This window comes from Athalia rosae, chromosome 1 (assembly GCF_917208135.1).
Source record: "Athalia rosae chromosome 1, iyAthRosa1.1, whole genome shotgun sequence".
Taxonomy (NCBI): domain Eukaryota; kingdom Metazoa; phylum Arthropoda; class Insecta; order Hymenoptera; family Athaliidae; genus Athalia; species Athalia rosae.
Window position 1 is genome coordinate 3,093,891 of NC_064026.1, and position 18,064 is coordinate 3,111,954.

Consider the following 18,064-nt stretch of genomic DNA (forward strand, 5'->3'; position numbering starts at 1 on the left):
AGGTATTCTAGATTTCATTTATTGCCTACGTGTACATTGAGAAATTGAGAAAAAACGACTGAACAATGTGTCAGACTTTTGTACTGAACTATTTTAGTACACAGAGTATAAGCCGTGACATCTAATCTCCTGCAGTCTCTTGATAAAATACGGCAAAGCATTTCACTCACAATTTTAACTGGTTTTTATAAACTTCTCATGGCACCTGCATGTGATTTGAGATTCTTACTTGTTTGCTAGTGTATTTAAAATAATAGTCACTAATTGTATTTGGCGGTTTGCTAAGTGGAAGCTGAAGTTCAGTCTCATTGGTTATAAGATTGGTTTGTACGTAAAACGCAAGAAAAAAATTTAGTGCAGTTAACAATGATAATAATACAATTGTTTAAAATTCTGGGACCGAATGAGGCGTATTTAAATATGCGCATTTATGATCTTTGTGAACATGATTTCACTCTCATCAACATTCGCTGTCAGTATTTAATATTTTGAGTTAATGTGACGTTCATAAAATAAAATGATTAAACTGTAGAATATAAAAATGTAAGTATTTGGGATCTGATTCCTTGCATTTTAGTACTATACATAGAAATGTCTCCAATTTTGTTTTTTTATTTTGTTTTTCATTTTGAGATTTTGTAGATGGATTCTATGCCTGTGATTGCGGTTGAGATGTATGATGAAATCTGGGAGAGATACAGTCAGTGAAGGAAGATAAAAAAACGAAAGGCTCAGTGATATTTCGCCAGAAAATTGATAATGTTATAGAGTTTTCAATTTGATTATCATTCTATCATATCTATTGATGGCGTTTAGAATTCAGCACTACTATGATTGAGGAGAAAAACAATATAAAATGAGGAATATGAGATCGCACAAATGATGTTCAATAGTCGACATTTGAATATATCCTATAAAAAAACGTTCACTGTAAAACTAAATTTGCTAATATTTTTCCTTATAGGCTAAATAAAACAAATATTCTTCAACGATCTACTGGCATCTAATTATCGGGTAAAAGTCTATCAAATAAAATTTTCATTCAACGTCCAGCAGGATGATAGTTCAGTTTCACATGGACTACTAAACACAATCCCATGAACTATTATTATTCATATTTAATTTTAGCCTTGAGCGTTATGCAAGTGTACCGATTTCAAGTAATTGACAATGCTGCTACTTAGCAATTTAACAATCCTTTCACTTTCAGCAACAACTGTTCTTATAGAAGGGTTAAATTGTTCTTGAAGTACAATTTTCATAAGTTCCTTACTAGATTTCAGTTCATCTATATTGCAGATTTGATCATCCTCGTCAAACAGCCGCCTTTTGAATGGTTCGAGCTGATACAAGATAAGTATATATTTATCAACTTGTTACAATTTAAATTAAAAAGTTACTTGCAACTGGACTAAATGCTACTACTTTAACTTACCTCGAACACCAAATAGATTGAAAAATGATTAGAACATAATCGTTGAACAGTGGGACCGATGTTCATTGAGAGTTTCTCTAGGAAGTCTGTCATGACCAGATACATCTCTTCTTTAGTCCAATGTGTCTTGATTAATATATGTAAAGGCATTTCCAACTAGTAATGAAATTATTGATTGCATTAATTGTGAGACACTTACCAGTTATTGTATCAAGTGTCACTATTAGTGTACATCAAAACATACAAAAAAAAGTAAAGTCAAGGTTTACCTGTAGTATTGGATATACTCCAAGCCAGCTACTATAGTAGTATAGTTGTCTAGAGAGTCGTTCATCTTTTCGACAAATATTTATGACAAGAGAGCGGAATACAGAACTCTTGAGCGTGAACATATTATCAAGAATCAATCTTCCGACTTCAATGACTACATCATCGGGTTGAGTTCTTAGAATACCCAACACAAGTTTATCTATGCGTGCGGTAAGATCTAAAATTATAAAGAATTCATGAATCTTAAATTCTACAGGAATTTTTTCTGTTGAAGTGTCATTGAATCAGTATTTTGCGATCGCTCACCTATGGGATGATATATGTGTGTCTGCTCCCTAAGAAGATATGTGAATAGATAAAACGCCCATTCGATAAATTCTTGGCAAAGTAAATCCAACAATAGTTCGATAATCACCGTTCTATGAAGGTCGTCGTTTGGATTGCTACTAACACGCCATTTATCAGGTTTTGTGTAAAACATGTTGTTTTCTGTAACACAATTATCATGACTTGAGGAATGCAAGTGCTCGAAAAATACATCAATTTCACCTGAAATAGTTAGCTACCAAAACTGTTGAATAAAAATATACTTGCAGATTTAGATCATATTGTCAAGTAATTTGTGTAAAAATTAATTTTGTTTTCATCACTAGTAACTTCTTGCTACAGAAAATATCACTGATAGCTATACAGTGAGAAAATAAAGACAAGTGAAATCTAATCTCATAAAACGTGGACTAACTCACGTTTCAATATGTCGAATGCCTTCAATGGACGTCTGTTAGCTATATAAATTTCTGCAAGGAGCAGAACAATTGTAGCAGTATTTTCTTGAAAGCCAATGCATTGCATGGACTTCAATAAGCTATATGCAAGTATCCATGCATTGGCATCGCACAACTCGATCATCGTGTATAATCCCAAAGAGATCAATGTTTCACTCAGAGATATTTGAACCCCCATCCGGACTGAAAGGCCCAAAAATCAAAATGTTAAGCAAATAAAACAAACACCAAGATTTTATTGAATATATACGTTTTATTTATGGTATAAATCTTACATATCATTGACCATTGGTGACTCAAGTTTTTGAGAACTTTATCTAACACAATATACATATATTTAAATTTTTATGACTTTAAGATGCATATAACTCAGCTAAGTAAACCTGTACTGTCAGTAAGTTATCGCTGATTATCCCTAATTATCATCAACACAAAAATTGTTGCCCAGTTCGTCTCCAACTCAACAATTACAAAAAATTGCGCAAAGATCAGATTCTTTGCATACCAAACGTTACACGCTTATTTTGGCAAAGAAACTTAATGCACTCATTTGGAGTGTGGTGATATAACATATATATATATCAAATGTCTACAAATAACATTATGAAATCTCATTGAAAACGTGCATAAAATTGATGGGATTACGAATTTTTTTAAATCATTTTAACAGAAACTCGTAATCAATCGATTGTCCCGTTTAATAAGTAATTAAATATTTAATCGACAGAAGTAATTTGGATGTACTAATAACCCAAGCCATAAACATGATTTGGCGTCATCTTAGTAGAATCATGATGGTCAGGCATAATAGACATTCAGAATACCATATATATGACATGTAATTCATATAATAGATTAAGCGCCTTGTTGAATTATGATGGATTAATTATTCTCTAAATGTTGTTGGTATAAGGAGTTTTAGATAAAATTATCACTGTCACAGTTTTATGCGTTGATGAAAAGGTGACCCGATTATTTGAAATCTTGAGATATCAAAAATCACCCTGTCCTGATGTGATAATATTACATATCCACATCTTTTTGAATAAACTTCAACGGAATAGATTTATTCGTTGTTTTATATTTATATTACTTTCACTAGTCTTCGACCATACTAAGTGAAAAGCTTAGATTATTTATAGCTATGATGTATCAGAGTTTAAACAGCAACAATATCATATCTTGTTCGACAGTACTCTACTAGTTCAATTAGTAGTTTTCAATTTGTCTATAGATAATAATTATTCTGACAAATAAACACGATACTTTGATTGCCGTAGAAACAAAAACTGTCGATACGATAAAATGATGGCAGATACAGTATTTTTGAAGAATGAATAATCGTTCTCGAAATTCAATCTCGAAAATACTTATTACCTGATAATTTTATCATGTTTCTCACATGACGCGCTGATGCCAATACGGTTTGATGTAACATCTTAAAGCAGCTTGTTGTAAATAATGATCTCTCTGTATCCGAGTATTCGTTTAGGGTCTTCAAGACATGCTCATATTCTTCACGTTTCAGAGCTTCTGTCAAAATCTTCATGTCAAGGTAAAACTTCCAATGACGTTCTCTGCTATGGCTGGAATGGGGTGCGCACAGGCCTTCTACAATGTGAAGATTCAATTATTTACGGAATATGACAGAACGACATAAAGTGTAACTATTTCAATAGATAATGTGCACAAGCTGAGCAAAATAAACACCTCTGAAGAATTACCTATAGCATCTAAAAATTGATACAGATTCCAATAAATGAGATGCTTACCTATTTCATGCAGTTTCCAGGAAGTGATTGGTACCTCTGTCGTGTCAGATTGTACATTCAGGTTTGACGACTTTTGATTATTCATTGGATTATATTGTGAGTTAGTAGCTCCTCCATGGTGAACAGAACTAGTGTAGCTGTCCCTTCCGCTCCTGCTACTACCTTGGTTTATCATCATAGGTTGCTTCATTAACTGCTTTTGTAAGCTAGTTTTCTGGCATGTTTGACTTAGTTGTAGATCGTGATAAGGAATTGGAAGCATGTCATCGAAATATTGCGTAGCGTCAGGGGACGAAATAGTAGGTATTTCCGTTTTTTTTATATTAGTGTTTACCGTTACATATTTACTTTCTGTATTATCCAAAGCTGGACTTTTCAATAATCGGCCGGAACTCACCCGTGGATAAATTAGATCGTTATCTAACAGCAAGTAATTGAACCTTTTTCTAAGATTAACATTCATACTTGTTAGCTGCTCCATTGTAAGTCTTTTATAGAAGTTATCGTGCACATCTCTCATGTGTGCTTTGTTCTCGTGGAGGCTGACACATTCACTTATGACAATGTCTATGCTCATATCTGGTGGTTTTATTTTAATAAGCAAATCACGAACCGTGTTCCAATAAACTCCTGACGAAATTCTCTCTCCAACAAAAATTAATATAGACTCGGCTGAGTGACTATCATTTTCACTAAGCAAATTCGCCAGTGCAGACACAATGGCTGGTAGAGGTATGTCAATCGTAGTTAGTGTAAGTAATGTACTTTTCATCATCTCTGTGTTCAACATACCGGCTTTGTACACGCTAGAGAATAATCTGATGACATTGTCATAGTTCATTTTTACTGTCAATCTAGCATACGCACATTGTACGAAGAAGTTGAGGCCTTTGACAATTGCTAATTTGATGACTTCATGAATCATCTCTGGACTCTCATATTCAAGATTTTGCAGCTCCCGATTCAGCTAAACATAAAAATGCGAAATTTTCCATTGAGTGCTACGTCCATGAAGATCCATTAAAATTTTTCTTATAAATACAAAGATTTTCAATACACTAGTGCACATTAATTGACGTATATTAGCACATTATTGACATAACGTAAATAATATAATTCGAGTTATTTTTCAAATGTGTAAGTAGCTACTTACGGAATGATTCCAATGACAATTTTTCCTCGTGCACGAACCTCGTTTTAGCCTGGCAAAGCATTGCCCACTCAACACATTCATAGCACGCTTAGAGAATGCACCTGGTGCACCTTGGCTCAAACCAAGTCGAGTTTTTAAATTAATTCTCTCCAATTTAGGACAATTTTGTCCTAGTGGATTCATAGGTAATGGCACAATGTTTGCTTCTGGAATGGAAGTTCCGTGCCATGGAAAGTTATCAGCATTTTTCTGATTATTTACATTTGCAGATTTTTGTGTGTAGAATTTGTAAGCCTCATTGCATTCTTCTACATTTTTCTGAACGTAAGCACCAAAGTCAGTCATTTCCCTAAATTTACTGTTGGATTCCGAATTTGGTACACACGGTGACATCGCAACATCATCCGTATACGTTGGACTTTGATCCCTGAAAGCAAAGCCAAATATGTATGAATTGTATTACCATGAAGCAGGATTTCAGAAAAACTGAGCAGTTTATATTTAGTATCAATCCCTAGATCGCCAGAAGATGAATTGAAGAAGATGAACGTCTGATGAATTGCACATATCCATTAAACCTTGGGAGACATTTGAGGGGCAGTTAGCGACAAAAGCAGTAATGTTCAAATTTACAAAATACTGGGAATCTAAAGATTACTGTATGCAAACGACATGCTTTGAATGAAAAATAGTGGAAGAGATGAGGACGATTAGGATCATTTTTTATGAAACATATAAATACGGTTGATTTGTATAACTTACAAGCCTGTTAGAATAGAATCTGCAAATATAGAAATATAATCATCATCGCTGTACTCATAGTTCAATTCTTCGTCTTCTTGTTTATCTGCATTTTTGGGTTCAGTTCCATCAATCATCATTTTCTCAACATTAGATGTTTTTGTTTCTGACTTTGATGATTTGGTAGATCCAGTGGGACTAATGTTCGTAGAAGTGGTCTTCGAGGATGATGAAGATTGTAACGAGCTTGATGACGTTGAGTTTCCATTCTTGTCTATTCTGGTGTTACAACCGGACTGCCGAGTTTTTATGGGGGAAGATTTAATTGAAGGTTCAACTTGCACAACATTATTATTCCCGAGATCTTCTTTAGAATAACTGGATTCTACATTGACAATCAAGTCTGCGGAAGTTCTAGTTGAAATGTCAATCCTAGCTTTCTTATTTGTTTTATTGTAACAGCTACTTTTTTGGTCTGACTCATAGAGGGATTGATATTCACATTGTGTTTGATTACTTTGACTTTTTATCACATTACATTCATCAGATAACTTTGTAGTTGCAACGGTTACATTTTCCAAGTTGTTACGAGCTACACAATCAACTGAGATTGGTTTTTGAGACTTGCTAACATTTTCGGAATCTTCTTGATTAATATTCCAACTATTTCTATTGAGTATCAATCTTGTTTGTTTGCTACGATCCGAATTTTTGTTCCTTCCGTCGTCTGATAACCATTTTCGCTTGCGCTGCTTGTACTGATTTTGGAGATTTTCCATCTGATGATCTGTAGTAGATTCTACCAGTTGGCTGGCAGAACTAGGAATTGTTTCAACTGGTTTGATATGTTTTTTACTAGTACTAGGTGATGAAATATATTGATGCGTTTCAACAAACCAGTTTAAGTTAGGCTTGTCATTGTCGGTCATACTATCGGTGAATTTTTTTACGTTGGCTATGGTCAAATCTGATTTTACAGAAGTTTTCGATGTAATTGGTTTGGTAAATGTATGTTCTGATATTTGCTGATCTATTTCGTGGTGATCATCATTCACAAAAACCATATCATTAAACCTTGTAGGCTGTTTTTCGTATTCTTTAGAGTGTGTGTCAACATTTGATTGTAGGTCCTCATCTTGAAAATTGAGTTTATTTTCCCTGGCGGTGTAACCCATAGAAGCGTAATTATTATCACCACTAACTTCAAATGCATCCGAATTAGGGGATCTACCTTCATCATTATTGTTAATGACATCATTATTATAAAATGTTACCAATTCAGGACAGATTTTCCAAAAGTTTTTAGAATCAAATTGATGTGGGGAAACAGTAGGATTTTGGTGTGTAGCCTCAGCTTGTGTTACTTTGGCAGATTGTTCATTTTCATGGGTAAATGGAGAAATTTGTGTGTCTTGTTTTGTGAAACCATCCATTGCACTATTGCCAATACTATGCCAATCATCAATTATTTCAACATCCGATGCATGTGTTGAAATTTCATTAGAGTCATCGATGTCATGTAGTAATTCATTCGTGCTTTGGCTCTGATTTGTTTCTAGTGTTATATTTTCATACCTGCTGATCTTGCTCACATTCTCCAAACAGTGTATCTTTTTCTCAGTATCAGTTGCATCTATGAATGGTTTGCTCGCTGTACAACCCTTTATAGACAGTGGTATTGTACCTTTGGGAAAAACATCAATGCTGATGATTTTTGGGAGGTTTCGCCCTCGATCTAGTGACTGTTGTATTTTACATTGAGACGAAGTTTGGGTGGTAGGTGCATTATTATTATGTTCCAGAGTCGTTGCTGACAAAGGTAGATCAGGATTATTTAGATTCATCTGATTACTGGTGACTCGGTGTGCTATTAAAGGTTCGTGTTTGAGATGTGTAGTTCTGAGGCCAAGAGAACATGACGAGTTCTCAAGATGTAGAGGTGCTTGGTATTTACCTAAATTTGACTTTGTTTGAGATTCGGTTTCTGAGTTTTTAGGGTCTTTTTTTTTGATGTGGATAAATTCATCTAATTCTCTATAAATTGTAGACAAACTGTTACCACAATTATCAACAGATATGGATACAGGTACAGACGGTTTTTCACTCTTGGCGGTGTTTTTTTTTCTGGCCCATGTCGAAGGGGCTCTGGCAGTTTGCCATAGCTTTCCAAATTTTGCTGAAGAACATGATGCAGAGTTCTCACTTTTGGAGGCGGTCTTACGTAAAACTCTTATTTTATGAACACTATTAGTTGACCCAAAATCACCAATATTTTGCGATTGTTCAAAACTGATGTGGCAATCACTTGCCATAAGAGAAGTGCTAAGATCTGTAACATTTGAAGATGAGGTATCACGTCGAATAGTATGCCTATTTGTTGCAGACACCGGTTCTGCAATTGAAACATCGCCGTATTTTGTGGATCGAGGAGTCTCGTTTTCAGATTCGCATTTAAGCTTTTGAAGTCTTTGTCGAATGTGCAGAATCGCATGTGGAGGTGATTTCGGCTTCACTCTTTCAAATTCGGGTTTTATTGAACTAGGCTGTGGTCGTAGCAGTACAGGATGCACTGACTTTAATGAAACATTACTATTTTCAGTTAATCTGCTCTTTTCTAAAGATAATTCAGTGATCAGAGGACCAGCTACTAGTTTATTCCCTACGGCTTCTTTGTTCATTGAAGATATACCATCCGTTTCACTCATACTGCTGTTGGTTTTTGATCCACATAGAAGCTCTGTATGTTTTAGTAATCCTATTTTGGTCAGTGATTGCTTTTTAGGCTTCGTTTCTGAGCATGAAACATTTGATTCTGTCAAGCCTCCGGCATCAGTTTTTTTATACAAGAGTTCAGTTTTGAATGTTGGATATTTGTGCTTTTCCAGCTTGGGAGTGGAAATTATCTCTGGAGTCCTATGTAGATTCTGATGTTCTGAGGATGTTGTCAGATTGAATGTTGTTTGTTCAGTATCACTATCAAATGATAAATATGATCGGGTTTCCAAACTGGCGTTTGTCAGAGATTTTTTTTTATGGAAAAGTATTTTTCTGTGTTTTGGTGATAAGATGTTAGTATATGCTATATTAGGAAGTAAAACTTTTGGCTGGTATGATTTGTCGAGCAATAGATGACGACTTCCGGCTGAACTAAAAATAGAATTTTGGCTGGTTTTATTATCAGATGTCCTATCTTTGACTTTTGAATTCGATATTGTTGGATATTTTGATGATTTTCGACCAGTAGGTTTGCAATTCGTCTCTAATATAGCTGAATTCTCAATTTGATCTTTTGGTTTGCCACAACGTTTTTTTTTATGTTTCTGATTTGTTGTTTTTGATAGGGAATCAATTTTTGATTCAATTGTTGAAGGTAAATTATCAGCATTATCTGAGAGATTATTATTTATTTCGGTTGTTTCTGGTATTTCCAAATTGTTTGCGGTTTTAGTTTCAGATGATCTTTTGGTACTTGGCTCAATTATTCCTGATGCTACAGCATCAATGGTTCTCATCCAACTTTCTTTCAACAAGTCCAAACTAATCTTATTTAAAGGGTTGCTAGTCTCTTTGATCGATCTTGTTCTTGCTAATGTTTTTGGCCGCCCAGTTGTTAATTTAAATGCATGTTGATCTTTCAACTTTTTTGTTTTCTCTATTGGACCAGTTGGTGTCTTAGTGCTGAGAGATGACTTAGATTCACTCTCAGAGTGCCTTCTTTGTGGGTTTCTTTTCGATGAACTGGTGCATTTTCCTATTGGTTCTGTAGATTTTTGCCTCGAATGATTTTTCATGTCAATTACTGTATTTAAAATTCGTATTACCAAGCTAGGGCAGCTATTCAACGCCGCAGTCTTCGACTCACTGTGCCCTTGCATTCGTTTATTCTCAATATCCCACTCCGATTCGGCATTAGCTTCTGTTATTGCTGGGACTGGATCAAATTTTGCACTACTTGCTGAGTGTATATCAAAATCTTTACTCTCAGAGTCATAGTTTGTATTTATTGCTTTAGATGGTTGAAGTTCCTTGCTTGTACTGCTTCGAAGTTCGTATATATGATTTACTGGTGTCTCTGATAATGACTTTTTTTTTGTTTCCAGTCCTGAAATTATGGCTTTAGTTTCAAATTCAGATTTATCGGTGTCCGTTGCTTCGATTTTCACCAATTTTTTTGACTCAATTGGTCTGCTTTCACGACGTTTAAATGAAATTACTTTTTCAGAATGTTTCATCTCTGGCATTGATTTATTATGTATGTCAGTTTTCGATAGTACACCTGAGATTGAACTTCCAGTATCGTCTTTTGCTATCACTGGTTCTAATTTATCATCTTTTTTTGGTTTTCGTTTCCTTCTATTATTCATGAGAGCACTTCTTTTCCGTCGTTTCAAATTTTTTGACACTACATCAACTCTTAGATTACTAGTTGACAATGAATCTTTTTGTTCAGTAACAGTATTATCATCCATTGCTATCGATATAGGCTTAATCCATGATAGCTTCCAGAAATTTTTCGATGACCAGGCCCTTAGACTGTCTCCAGTTTTAATCAATTGCAGCCATCAAAGATAGCAGACATTTACCAAACCCTGATATCAATTTGGTACAGCTGGGGAGAAATTGCAAATGCATGAGTAATAACAGAGTATTTTTTATTAGTCTGGAATAAGATTTATTTTTGAATATAGGCTTGATTTGGAAATTATTTCATTTATGCATTTTATAAGTGTACTGAAAAATTTGCCTTATCTGTTTAAATCTGGTTTTGTGATAGCTATGGAATGAGTATTCCAGTAATGTGAGGTACATTTTCTTTCAAAGCACACAAGTTTAGTTTAGCTTATACTTCACCTGAATTGATCCGCCAAAGTATATCCACCATTAATTGTAAGCCATATTTTGTATCGTCCCTGTGAAATAAAAATGATTACAAAGTTATAAGTTGATCTCAGTTTTTGAAGACCAGAAAATTATTATTCATTCGTCCAGTCCATGTTTCACGAGACTGAATAGCAAAGTGGTTCTGAGAGGTTTGGATAAATAATCAATAATACAGAGTATTCTCAAGCTACACATGGCTAGAGTGAATTACATAAAACGGTGCTAAAAAAAACACTTATCAAACTCAAAAATATCAGGCAGAAACTAAAATCTTCTCAATTAAGGAGACAGCCGAGTGAGCGGTAAGCAATCGCGAATAACATACGCAAATGCGCACCAATCCAGTGTTTATTGGCAGTATGATCTTTACTTCTGTAAATATCAGTTCATCCAACAGATTGCGACAAATAAGAAATATTAAGCGAATGTGGCGGTGTTACAAATTGTACATCGATAATTAAAATATTTAGGTATAAACAGGTCTGCTGTACTTACGAGAAAACGAAAATTCTCCTACCCCGTAACAGCAAAGTTGGGCCACAGCGTCTTGCAAGGTGCACCACGTGTATCAATTCCAACACTCAATGTTTACCTATTCAGTCTAGTCGTTATTTAAAGAATAAGTCCTAAATGCACTGCCACTTCAATCAATTGATTCAGTAATATTAACTGGCTAATAATCTCGAATATCGTCTCTTCGTTTGGACTCAGTTTGTAGGAGAAAAATTCCTCGCGAAAACGTCGTTAATGATAGAACGAAAAAGGATCTGTACGCCGCGAAAATATTCAAGCATTATTTCGATATGATCGATCGAATATCGTTTCGCATGTTGCCACCAAATGCAGTAGTAGTTGGCGACTGCAGCCTAGGGAAGAACCAGAATCTCTGGTACCAGGGAAGTACGGCCTGTCACGCTAAACAACAGTAACTCGAGTACAAAGTAGAGCGTTTACAATTAGATAATATGCTTATAATGTACGAGAAATCAATTGAGTGCGATTTTTAAAAAATGTGCCAATATAATGATAAATAGGATTGTTGTTCTGTCCTCTGTCATGAATTTCTTTAATTTTTTCTCCTCAGGGACCAAGAATCGAAGTGACGATGTTGCCATCCACTCCTCTGATTGTGAGCTCAAAAATGATTTAAGTTTTGTTCAAGATTATTCTAAAACGTAATGACATATTTACAAATCACGAAATATCATTGACTGAAGAGATGCAGTCGGCCTCGATGATAAAGAAACAATGCAATCTAAATTAATCATTGTTCTTAAATCTTTTATCCGTGCTTCTTTTTGAGCTTACACATGTTTGCAATTGCATTGATCTCATATCTCAGCATAATGAGAAGAAATGCAATTAATTGATTCTTTCCCTTTTCGTGAATCACAAACTCAAATCTGATAAATTCAATCAGATTAAATTTTTTTTTTCCGTAATGTTTGTGGCCACTTGGAATGAATTAAATCTTGCAGTCAAGAGGCCAGGTTCTGACACATTCTGATCAAAGGAATTAATTTAGGAAGTAGGGAAATTATTTATTTATCACTTACTTATCTTGTAACGTTGCCTGAAACTTATGAGTGATCAGTGAAAGATGAGTAAGTGGAAAAGAACGTTTATTAAATAAACTAAAGATAAATTAAATGCTGTATGTTACTGAGGATATAAATAAGAAATTATATCTCATATAGGTATATATATGATTTATGTACATGTTTAAAAATGAGTTTTGAAAAATTAAGTACATTTCTTTAAGAAAAAACACCTCAGGATATACATTTGTTGGGAGTAATAAATATTAAATTCGATTCAACTAAAATCTTTTCAGATTTAAATTAGCTAACTAGAATGAATTCCACTTTGCACGTTCATTAACAGTACAATTTTTTAAATCCACTTAATCTGTTCATCCTTACTCGTTCTAGTAATTTCGATTTCCATTTTAGAATTAAGTGCATGGTATGGTTGGTGACAAACTTGCGAATCCAATGGCGGATAATAATGTCTGTAGCACATATATGTCAGTGATATCCCGATGCCTGAGCCGACAGTAATATCTGTAATAAGAACATTAATATGAATTAGTGGTCAATCATTCCATAACCAAGCGTTTATGAAAGCTGTTCTGTATGCCTTAGTGTCTTGATCACTAACCTTGCCAATGGTGATGGTAGTCGCAGGTACGACTAAGTGCTATACTCAATGCGATGATTAGTGGAATCAGAAAAATGCATAATTTCCAAGATTGTCCTTTCCCTGCTAGTCCGAATGTGTGGAGCTTACCAGCAAGGTACAGAGAAATAAATCCAAGGCTCGCGAACGCAACTAGAATAACAATTAAATTATTTGGTTAGTTATTTTCTTTTTATGGCAGAGAATAAGATTAATTTGATATTGAATACGAATCATTACAAGAGGAATGTCCGCTGGGGAATGATTTTCTTCCATCTCTGACCGAAGCCACATCTCCACTGCATTCAAATTCAGCATTTCCAACTCCATCGGGAAAACACCGCCAGTAAAAATCAGGTCTTGGTCTACCTGTAATTGGGCAGAGAAGCTGGTGATCAGCAAATATTACATGAGCAAACAAATGTATTGAAGCAACAATATTTTGTTGAAAATGACTCACCTACGATCAGTTTTATCACATCAGTAACTAGGCCATTCAGGCCAAGAGCTAGTGTAACTGATAATATCGCTTGGCAAAAGTCGATTCTGTCCTTTGTTACAAGGAATGTAAAGCATATCACGATTATTGGAAAGACAAATACAAGCGGCTGAAACAAACGTACAGCATTCTTTCTAATACTTTCGCAAATATAACTTTTTTTCAGTTTTAATGAATCTGGTATCATACTGTGTTCTTTACCCATAGTATGGTGGTTGGCACATATGAATCAGTACGGGGGTTTTTGTAGAGCCACAACTCATCGACGTGAATTTTTCTTGTGAATGGGTCCGCCCTTTCCAGCTCCCTGCATTTATAGATATTTTCAGTTATTACTGTTGCGTTAATTAATTTTGTTTTGTTGTTACACTACAGTACGAAATCAATACGTCAAAAACTCGCGCCGTATGCATGTGTGGCAGGTGGTAGCTAAAAATTGAATGGGTTCAAATTATAAGATAGTATTTATTTACATAAACAACAATGCCAGAACTCCTCTCAATAAAATATCGAATGAGAGACCGCCCGAAACCTCCAGGCCGCGCAGCATAGGCATTTCTTTACACTTTTTTAAACACTATACACTACTAACTGGTTGACGGCTACGCTTCGCGGCCATCATGACGATGAAACGATTTTGTAATACTCGAAGCTCGAAGCTTTTTCCCAGGATTTTCTTCGAAATCGATATGTCAGCGACTGTTGAAAACACATGTGGCCCACGCTGCAATTTGTTGGCTGATGACATAAGTAAAAAGGATTTGAAAAAATGAGTGCAGAGAATACAATGGACGTTGAGCAGGATGAAAACGAAGAAGATGAGGAAGACAAAATAAAAAGTTTCCACGAAATGGAGATAGATGATCGCATACTTAAGGTATAATGAAATCAAATTTGAATCTAGAGGTTACCTTACACCTGCCAATCAACAGGAATATCCAGTTTATATGCTTTTAAATCACTTTGGCTGTATACAATGTCACATACATTCACCATAGCAGTTTGAAATGCAGTTATGCTTATTTCAATGCATTTTCAATCTAGTATTATTGTTGCAGGCTATTGCAAAGCTCGGGTGGCTAGAGCCAACTTTGATACAGGAGAAAACAATACCATTGTTACTGGCAGGCAAAGATGTTTTGGTCAGAGCTAGAACTGGTTCTGGTAAAACTGCAGCCTTTGCCGTTCCAATAATACAAAAAATTCTATCTGAGAAACAAATGCAGACAAAACAAGAAATCAAAGCATTGATTTTAGCACCTAGTAAAGAACTTTGCAAACAAATTTATCAAGTCATAATAGATTTGACGATAAAGTGTTCAAGAGAAGTTAAATGTGTGGACATTAGTCCTCAGTTGGAGCTCAACGCTCAAAAACCATTACTAGCAGAAAAGCCAGATATTGTTGTCGCAACACCTAGCAGACTGCTGCAACATATTAAGGCTAAAAATTTGAACCTGAAACACACACTTCAGACTCTTGTGATAGATGAAGCTGATTTGGTAACAATACTACATTATCTGTTGATAATCTTTTATGCTTCCATATTTTACCCCTGTTTATTTACCTGTGTGTTTCAATTTTTAGGTTTTCTCATTTGGATATGAAGATGATGTCAAATCTGTATTGACTTTTTTGCCTACAGTTTATCAAGCTGTTCTTGCATCGGCTACACTTTCAGAGGACGTATTGTCTTTAAAGAAGTTAGTTCTACACAATCCTGCGGTCTTAAAATTAGAAGAACCACCTTTAGCTCCACCCTCTCAATTAGCACATTATACTCTAGCAGCTGAAGAAAATGACAAAGCAGCTATATTATATGCCTTGCTTAAATTGCACTTGATCAGGTAAGTTCTTTCGATTTTTACCGACTGTTTCAAAGGACTCGAGTATTCCTTTCTGCTGCTTTATACATTTTTTATGTTCATGTTTTTCAGAGGGAAAACAATTATATTTGTTAATACAGTGGATCGGTGTTACAAATTAAAATTATTTTTGGAACAATTTGGAATCCCAACATGTGTATTGAATTCTGAATTGCCAGCAAGTTCCAGATGTAGGGCAGTATCACACTTCAACAGTGGGACTTACGATATCATTGTAGCTTCTGATGAGAAAGCATTAGAAGAGGTAAATCTGTCGTCATTGTAATTGTGACTCACTCCTATATTCAGTTAAGGTTCTTTGCTTTGACAATGACAAATTTGTGTTAATTTTGTCATCATTACAGCCACATCTACTGAAAGATAAAAAAACTAAACGTAGAAAAGACAAGGAGTCTGGTGTAGCGCGAGGCATCGATTTCCAGTTTGTGTCAAATGTGATAAACTTTGATTTTCCATTGGATGTCAATTCGTATATTCATAGAGCAGGGCGTACAGCCAGAGGTAAAAATCAAGGCACAGCTTTAAGCTTTGTAGCCATGCGAGAAAGAGCTCTGCTCGATGATATTGAAGCACAATTGAAAGAAGGATATAACAGAGAAAATATCTTTAAAACATACCAGTTCAAATTGGAAGAAGTTGAAGGATTCAGGTGCGTCTTATCAGAACTCTTAAATCCTGAGCAATCAGTATAAATACATTTTTTGCAGATACCGATCTAAAGATGCCTGGAAAGCTGTGACAAGGATCGCAGTGCGCGAGGCTAGACTCAAAGAGATAAAACAGGAGGTACTGACTTGCGAAAAACTGAAGGGATATTTTGAAGATAACCCAAAAGATTTAAAATCCCTGCGTCAAGACAAAGCACTGCACACAGTGAGGCTACAACCACATTTAAAAGACGTTCCGGAATACATAGTCCCGAAAACTTTGAAAAGGCTAACGGGAATCGGCAAAAAAAAGCGAAAATTTAATCGGGATGCCGCTGCAGCTGGTTCAAGTGCCTCAAAGTCGAAATACAATGCTAGGGCTTCGAATCCATTGATCAGTCTTAGTTTACCACGAAAAAAATGACGTACATCATGAAGATAAACTATCTGTCCCATGTATCTAGTTGTACTTGAACTCAAAACATTGTTAATATAAAGATTTTTCAGGAAATTCAAAAAGCCAATTTTGAATCCACAAGGTGCCTTTTATTATTAAAACATCTTAACAACATACGTACATAAGAGGATCTTACAAAATTTTGCGTGCAAAACTAATCACAGCGGTTTTAGTTTGCAATTATCGCAGTCTCAACATGATTGTTCCACAAAGATCTTCGATTTTTTAAAACAAAAATTAAGACTTATTGGTTATTTTTCTGGGCGTGTACTTTCCCCGAATCTTGTCATTGAGTCCCTCTCTATTTCTAGCGAGTTCAATAGCATAAAACTGTATTCTAGACGTGAGTATGCTGTTTTTCTCTGAGTATTCTCCGTCGCAATCCGCCCTAACTAATGTGCCAAAACTGTAGTCTTCGACGACATCTTTGAACTGTTCGCAAAACGGCCTCCATTTCGCTTTTCCCTCTGGAGACTTTAGATCTTCCTCATTGATTTTATCGACTTTGAAGTCTGGAAACGACTCCCGGAACGTTTTGTAAATCAAATCATCATGTGGGGTGAGTCGTAAGAGTTTGGGATCCACTGAACATAAGATCTGGAAGGAATACAGTTACTGCGTCAATCAATTGATAATACCATGGATGTATAACGAGTGAATTATAAAATTGTTTGTAAATTCTGTTACCAACGTTGAAATATATTTCGGCGTGTTCGAAGGCTTTCATAGCCCACATGGCCTCGACAGAAGGCTGGAAAAGTTGAAGATACCAATGTGTCATCAAGCGAGCATATTTCTGTTAGAAAATTAATTCGTTGAAAGTTGATGCTAACTTACATCATTTTCAAACTCTTCTGCAGGTCTGGACAAAACGCTCGTTCCAGCGATCAACTGATCAGCAGTCTATGGAAAAAAATAGAGGTGTGGGCTTGTAGAGATACTCAGGTTATGTTTCATAGGAACAACAAGTGTTGATGTTTACAAAGATACCGCATGAGATCTTGTAAAATACAGTTCATCTTACAGATATGTCTGCTTAGTGGATAAAAAAACAGATACTACGTTCGCGTTGATGACATGACACTAGAAATAATTTAAAGAGAAAATAAATTGTTAACTTTCTTACCACATCACCCACTCGTGCCATGTTTTCGACTTGCTTTACAATATATATATGTATATGTATGCCTCAACTACTTGCTGATGTTACTATTATTATTGTTGCGACCAACGTTGAATTGTTAGCAAAATGTCTTTTTTTAAGCACCTTATAGATTGCAATTTGTGCTACAATGTCAGCTGAGTTGCTGACTGTCAGGCGAATTTCCTTATTCTGCAGGAATTAGGTGATCATAGATGT

The 18,064-nt window shown here is 35.3% G+C and overlaps 4 protein-coding genes across 6 annotated transcripts; 1 reads left to right on the top strand and 3 right to left on the bottom strand.

Annotated features, from left to right (window-relative positions):
* Window positions 1–2: 2 nt before the first annotated feature.
* On the bottom strand, window positions 3–11,799 carry LOC105690826. 3 transcript variants are annotated; one of them, XM_048656371.1, is made up of 11 exons: window positions 11,533–11,799; window positions 11,008–11,066; window positions 6,178–10,765; window positions 5,416–5,842; window positions 4,263–5,229; window positions 3,868–4,101; window positions 2,452–2,673; window positions 2,012–2,194; window positions 1,705–1,922; window positions 1,436–1,591; window positions 3–1,343 (listed from the first exon to the last, which is right to left on the bottom strand). In XM_048656371.1, the coding sequence occupies exons 3-11, from the start codon at window positions 10,623–10,625 to the stop codon at window positions 1,125–1,127; spliced, it is 7,074 nt and encodes a 2,357-aa protein (XP_048512328.1). In that variant the 5' UTR covers window positions 10,626–10,765; window positions 11,008–11,066; window positions 11,533–11,799; the 3' UTR covers window positions 3–1,124. The 3 variants fall into 3 exon arrangements, with proteins under 3 accessions (XP_048512328.1, XP_048512329.1, XP_012264370.2); XM_048656372.1 differs by having other exon boundaries at window positions 6,178–11,066; XM_012408947.3 differs by having other exon boundaries at window positions 1,263–1,591.
* A 932-nt stretch (window positions 11,800–12,731) lies between these two features.
* LOC105690779 (phospholipid phosphatase 5) lies at window positions 12,732–14,341 on the bottom strand. The gene is made up of 6 exons (XM_012408860.3): window positions 14,188–14,341; window positions 13,916–14,021; window positions 13,676–13,823; window positions 13,456–13,584; window positions 13,198–13,368; window positions 12,732–13,100 (listed from the first exon to the last, which is right to left on the bottom strand). Exons 1-6 carry the CDS (start codon window positions 14,268–14,270, stop codon window positions 12,931–12,933), a joined length of 807 nt encoding a protein of 268 aa, XP_012264283.2. The 5' UTR covers window positions 14,271–14,341; the 3' UTR covers window positions 12,732–12,930.
* A 50-nt stretch (window positions 14,342–14,391) lies between these two features.
* On the top strand, window positions 14,392–16,782 carry LOC105690768 (probable ATP-dependent RNA helicase DDX56). The gene is made up of 6 exons (XM_012408846.3): window positions 14,392–14,591; window positions 14,773–15,216; window positions 15,302–15,561; window positions 15,652–15,844; window positions 15,945–16,249; window positions 16,308–16,782. Exons 1-6 carry the CDS (start codon window positions 14,484–14,486, stop codon window positions 16,669–16,671), a joined length of 1,674 nt encoding a protein of 557 aa, XP_012264269.2. The 5' UTR covers window positions 14,392–14,483; the 3' UTR covers window positions 16,672–16,782.
* On the bottom strand, window positions 16,772–17,923 carry LOC105690769 (protein PBDC1). The gene is made up of 4 exons (XM_012408848.3): window positions 17,831–17,923; window positions 17,542–17,607; window positions 17,396–17,455; window positions 16,772–17,301 (listed from the first exon to the last, which is right to left on the bottom strand). The coding sequence occupies exons 1-4, from the start codon at window positions 17,849–17,851 to the stop codon at window positions 16,942–16,944; spliced, it is 507 nt and encodes a 168-aa protein (XP_012264271.2). The 5' UTR covers window positions 17,852–17,923; the 3' UTR covers window positions 16,772–16,941.
* Between the last annotated feature and the right edge of the window lie 141 nt (window positions 17,924–18,064).

Bases quoted from the DNA above. Each gene is read 5' to 3' on its own strand.
- LOC105690826 (XM_048656371.1), bottom strand. From the start codon at position 10,625: ATGGATGATAATACTGTTACTGAACAAAAAGATTCATTGTCAACTAGT. The intron at 2,674-3,867 runs GTAATAAGTATT...TGGGCCTTTCAG, and splicing joins AAACATGATAAAATTATCAG to TCCGGATGGGGGTTCAAATA. The intron at 1,923-2,011 runs GTGAGCGATCGC...TTATAATTTTAG, and splicing joins ACACATATATCATCCCATAG to ATCTTACCGCACGCATAGAT.
- LOC105690779 (XM_012408860.3), bottom strand. From the start codon at position 14,270: ATGCCTATGCTGCGCGGCCTGGAGGTTTCGGGCGGTCTCTCATTCGAT. The intron at 14,022-14,187 runs GTAAATAAATAC...CTATAAATGCAG, and splicing joins GTTCTGGCATTGTTGTTTAT to GGAGCTGGAAAGGGCGGACC. The intron at 13,824-13,915 runs GTAAAGAACACA...CGTTTGTTTCAG, and splicing joins TGCCAACCACCATACTATGG to CCGCTTGTATTTGTCTTTCC.
- LOC105690768 (XM_012408846.3), top strand. From the start codon at position 14,484: ATGAGTGCAGAGAATACAATGGACGTTGAGCAGGATGAAAACGAAGAA. The intron at 15,217-15,301 runs GTAACAATACTA...TTCAATTTTTAG, and splicing joins TGATAGATGAAGCTGATTTG to GTTTTCTCATTTGGATATGA. The intron at 16,250-16,307 runs GTGCGTCTTATC...CATTTTTTGCAG, and splicing joins GAAGAAGTTGAAGGATTCAG to ATACCGATCTAAAGATGCCT.
- LOC105690769 (XM_012408848.3), bottom strand. From the start codon at position 17,851: ATGGCACGAGTGGGTGATGTG. The intron at 17,608-17,830 runs GTAAGAAAGTTA...TTTTTTCCATAG, and splicing joins TGGCACGAGTGGGTGATGTG to ACTGCTGATCAGTTGATCGC. The intron at 17,302-17,395 runs GTTGGTAACAGA...TATTCCTTCCAG, and splicing joins ACGCCGAAATATATTTCAAC to ATCTTATGTTCAGTGGATCC.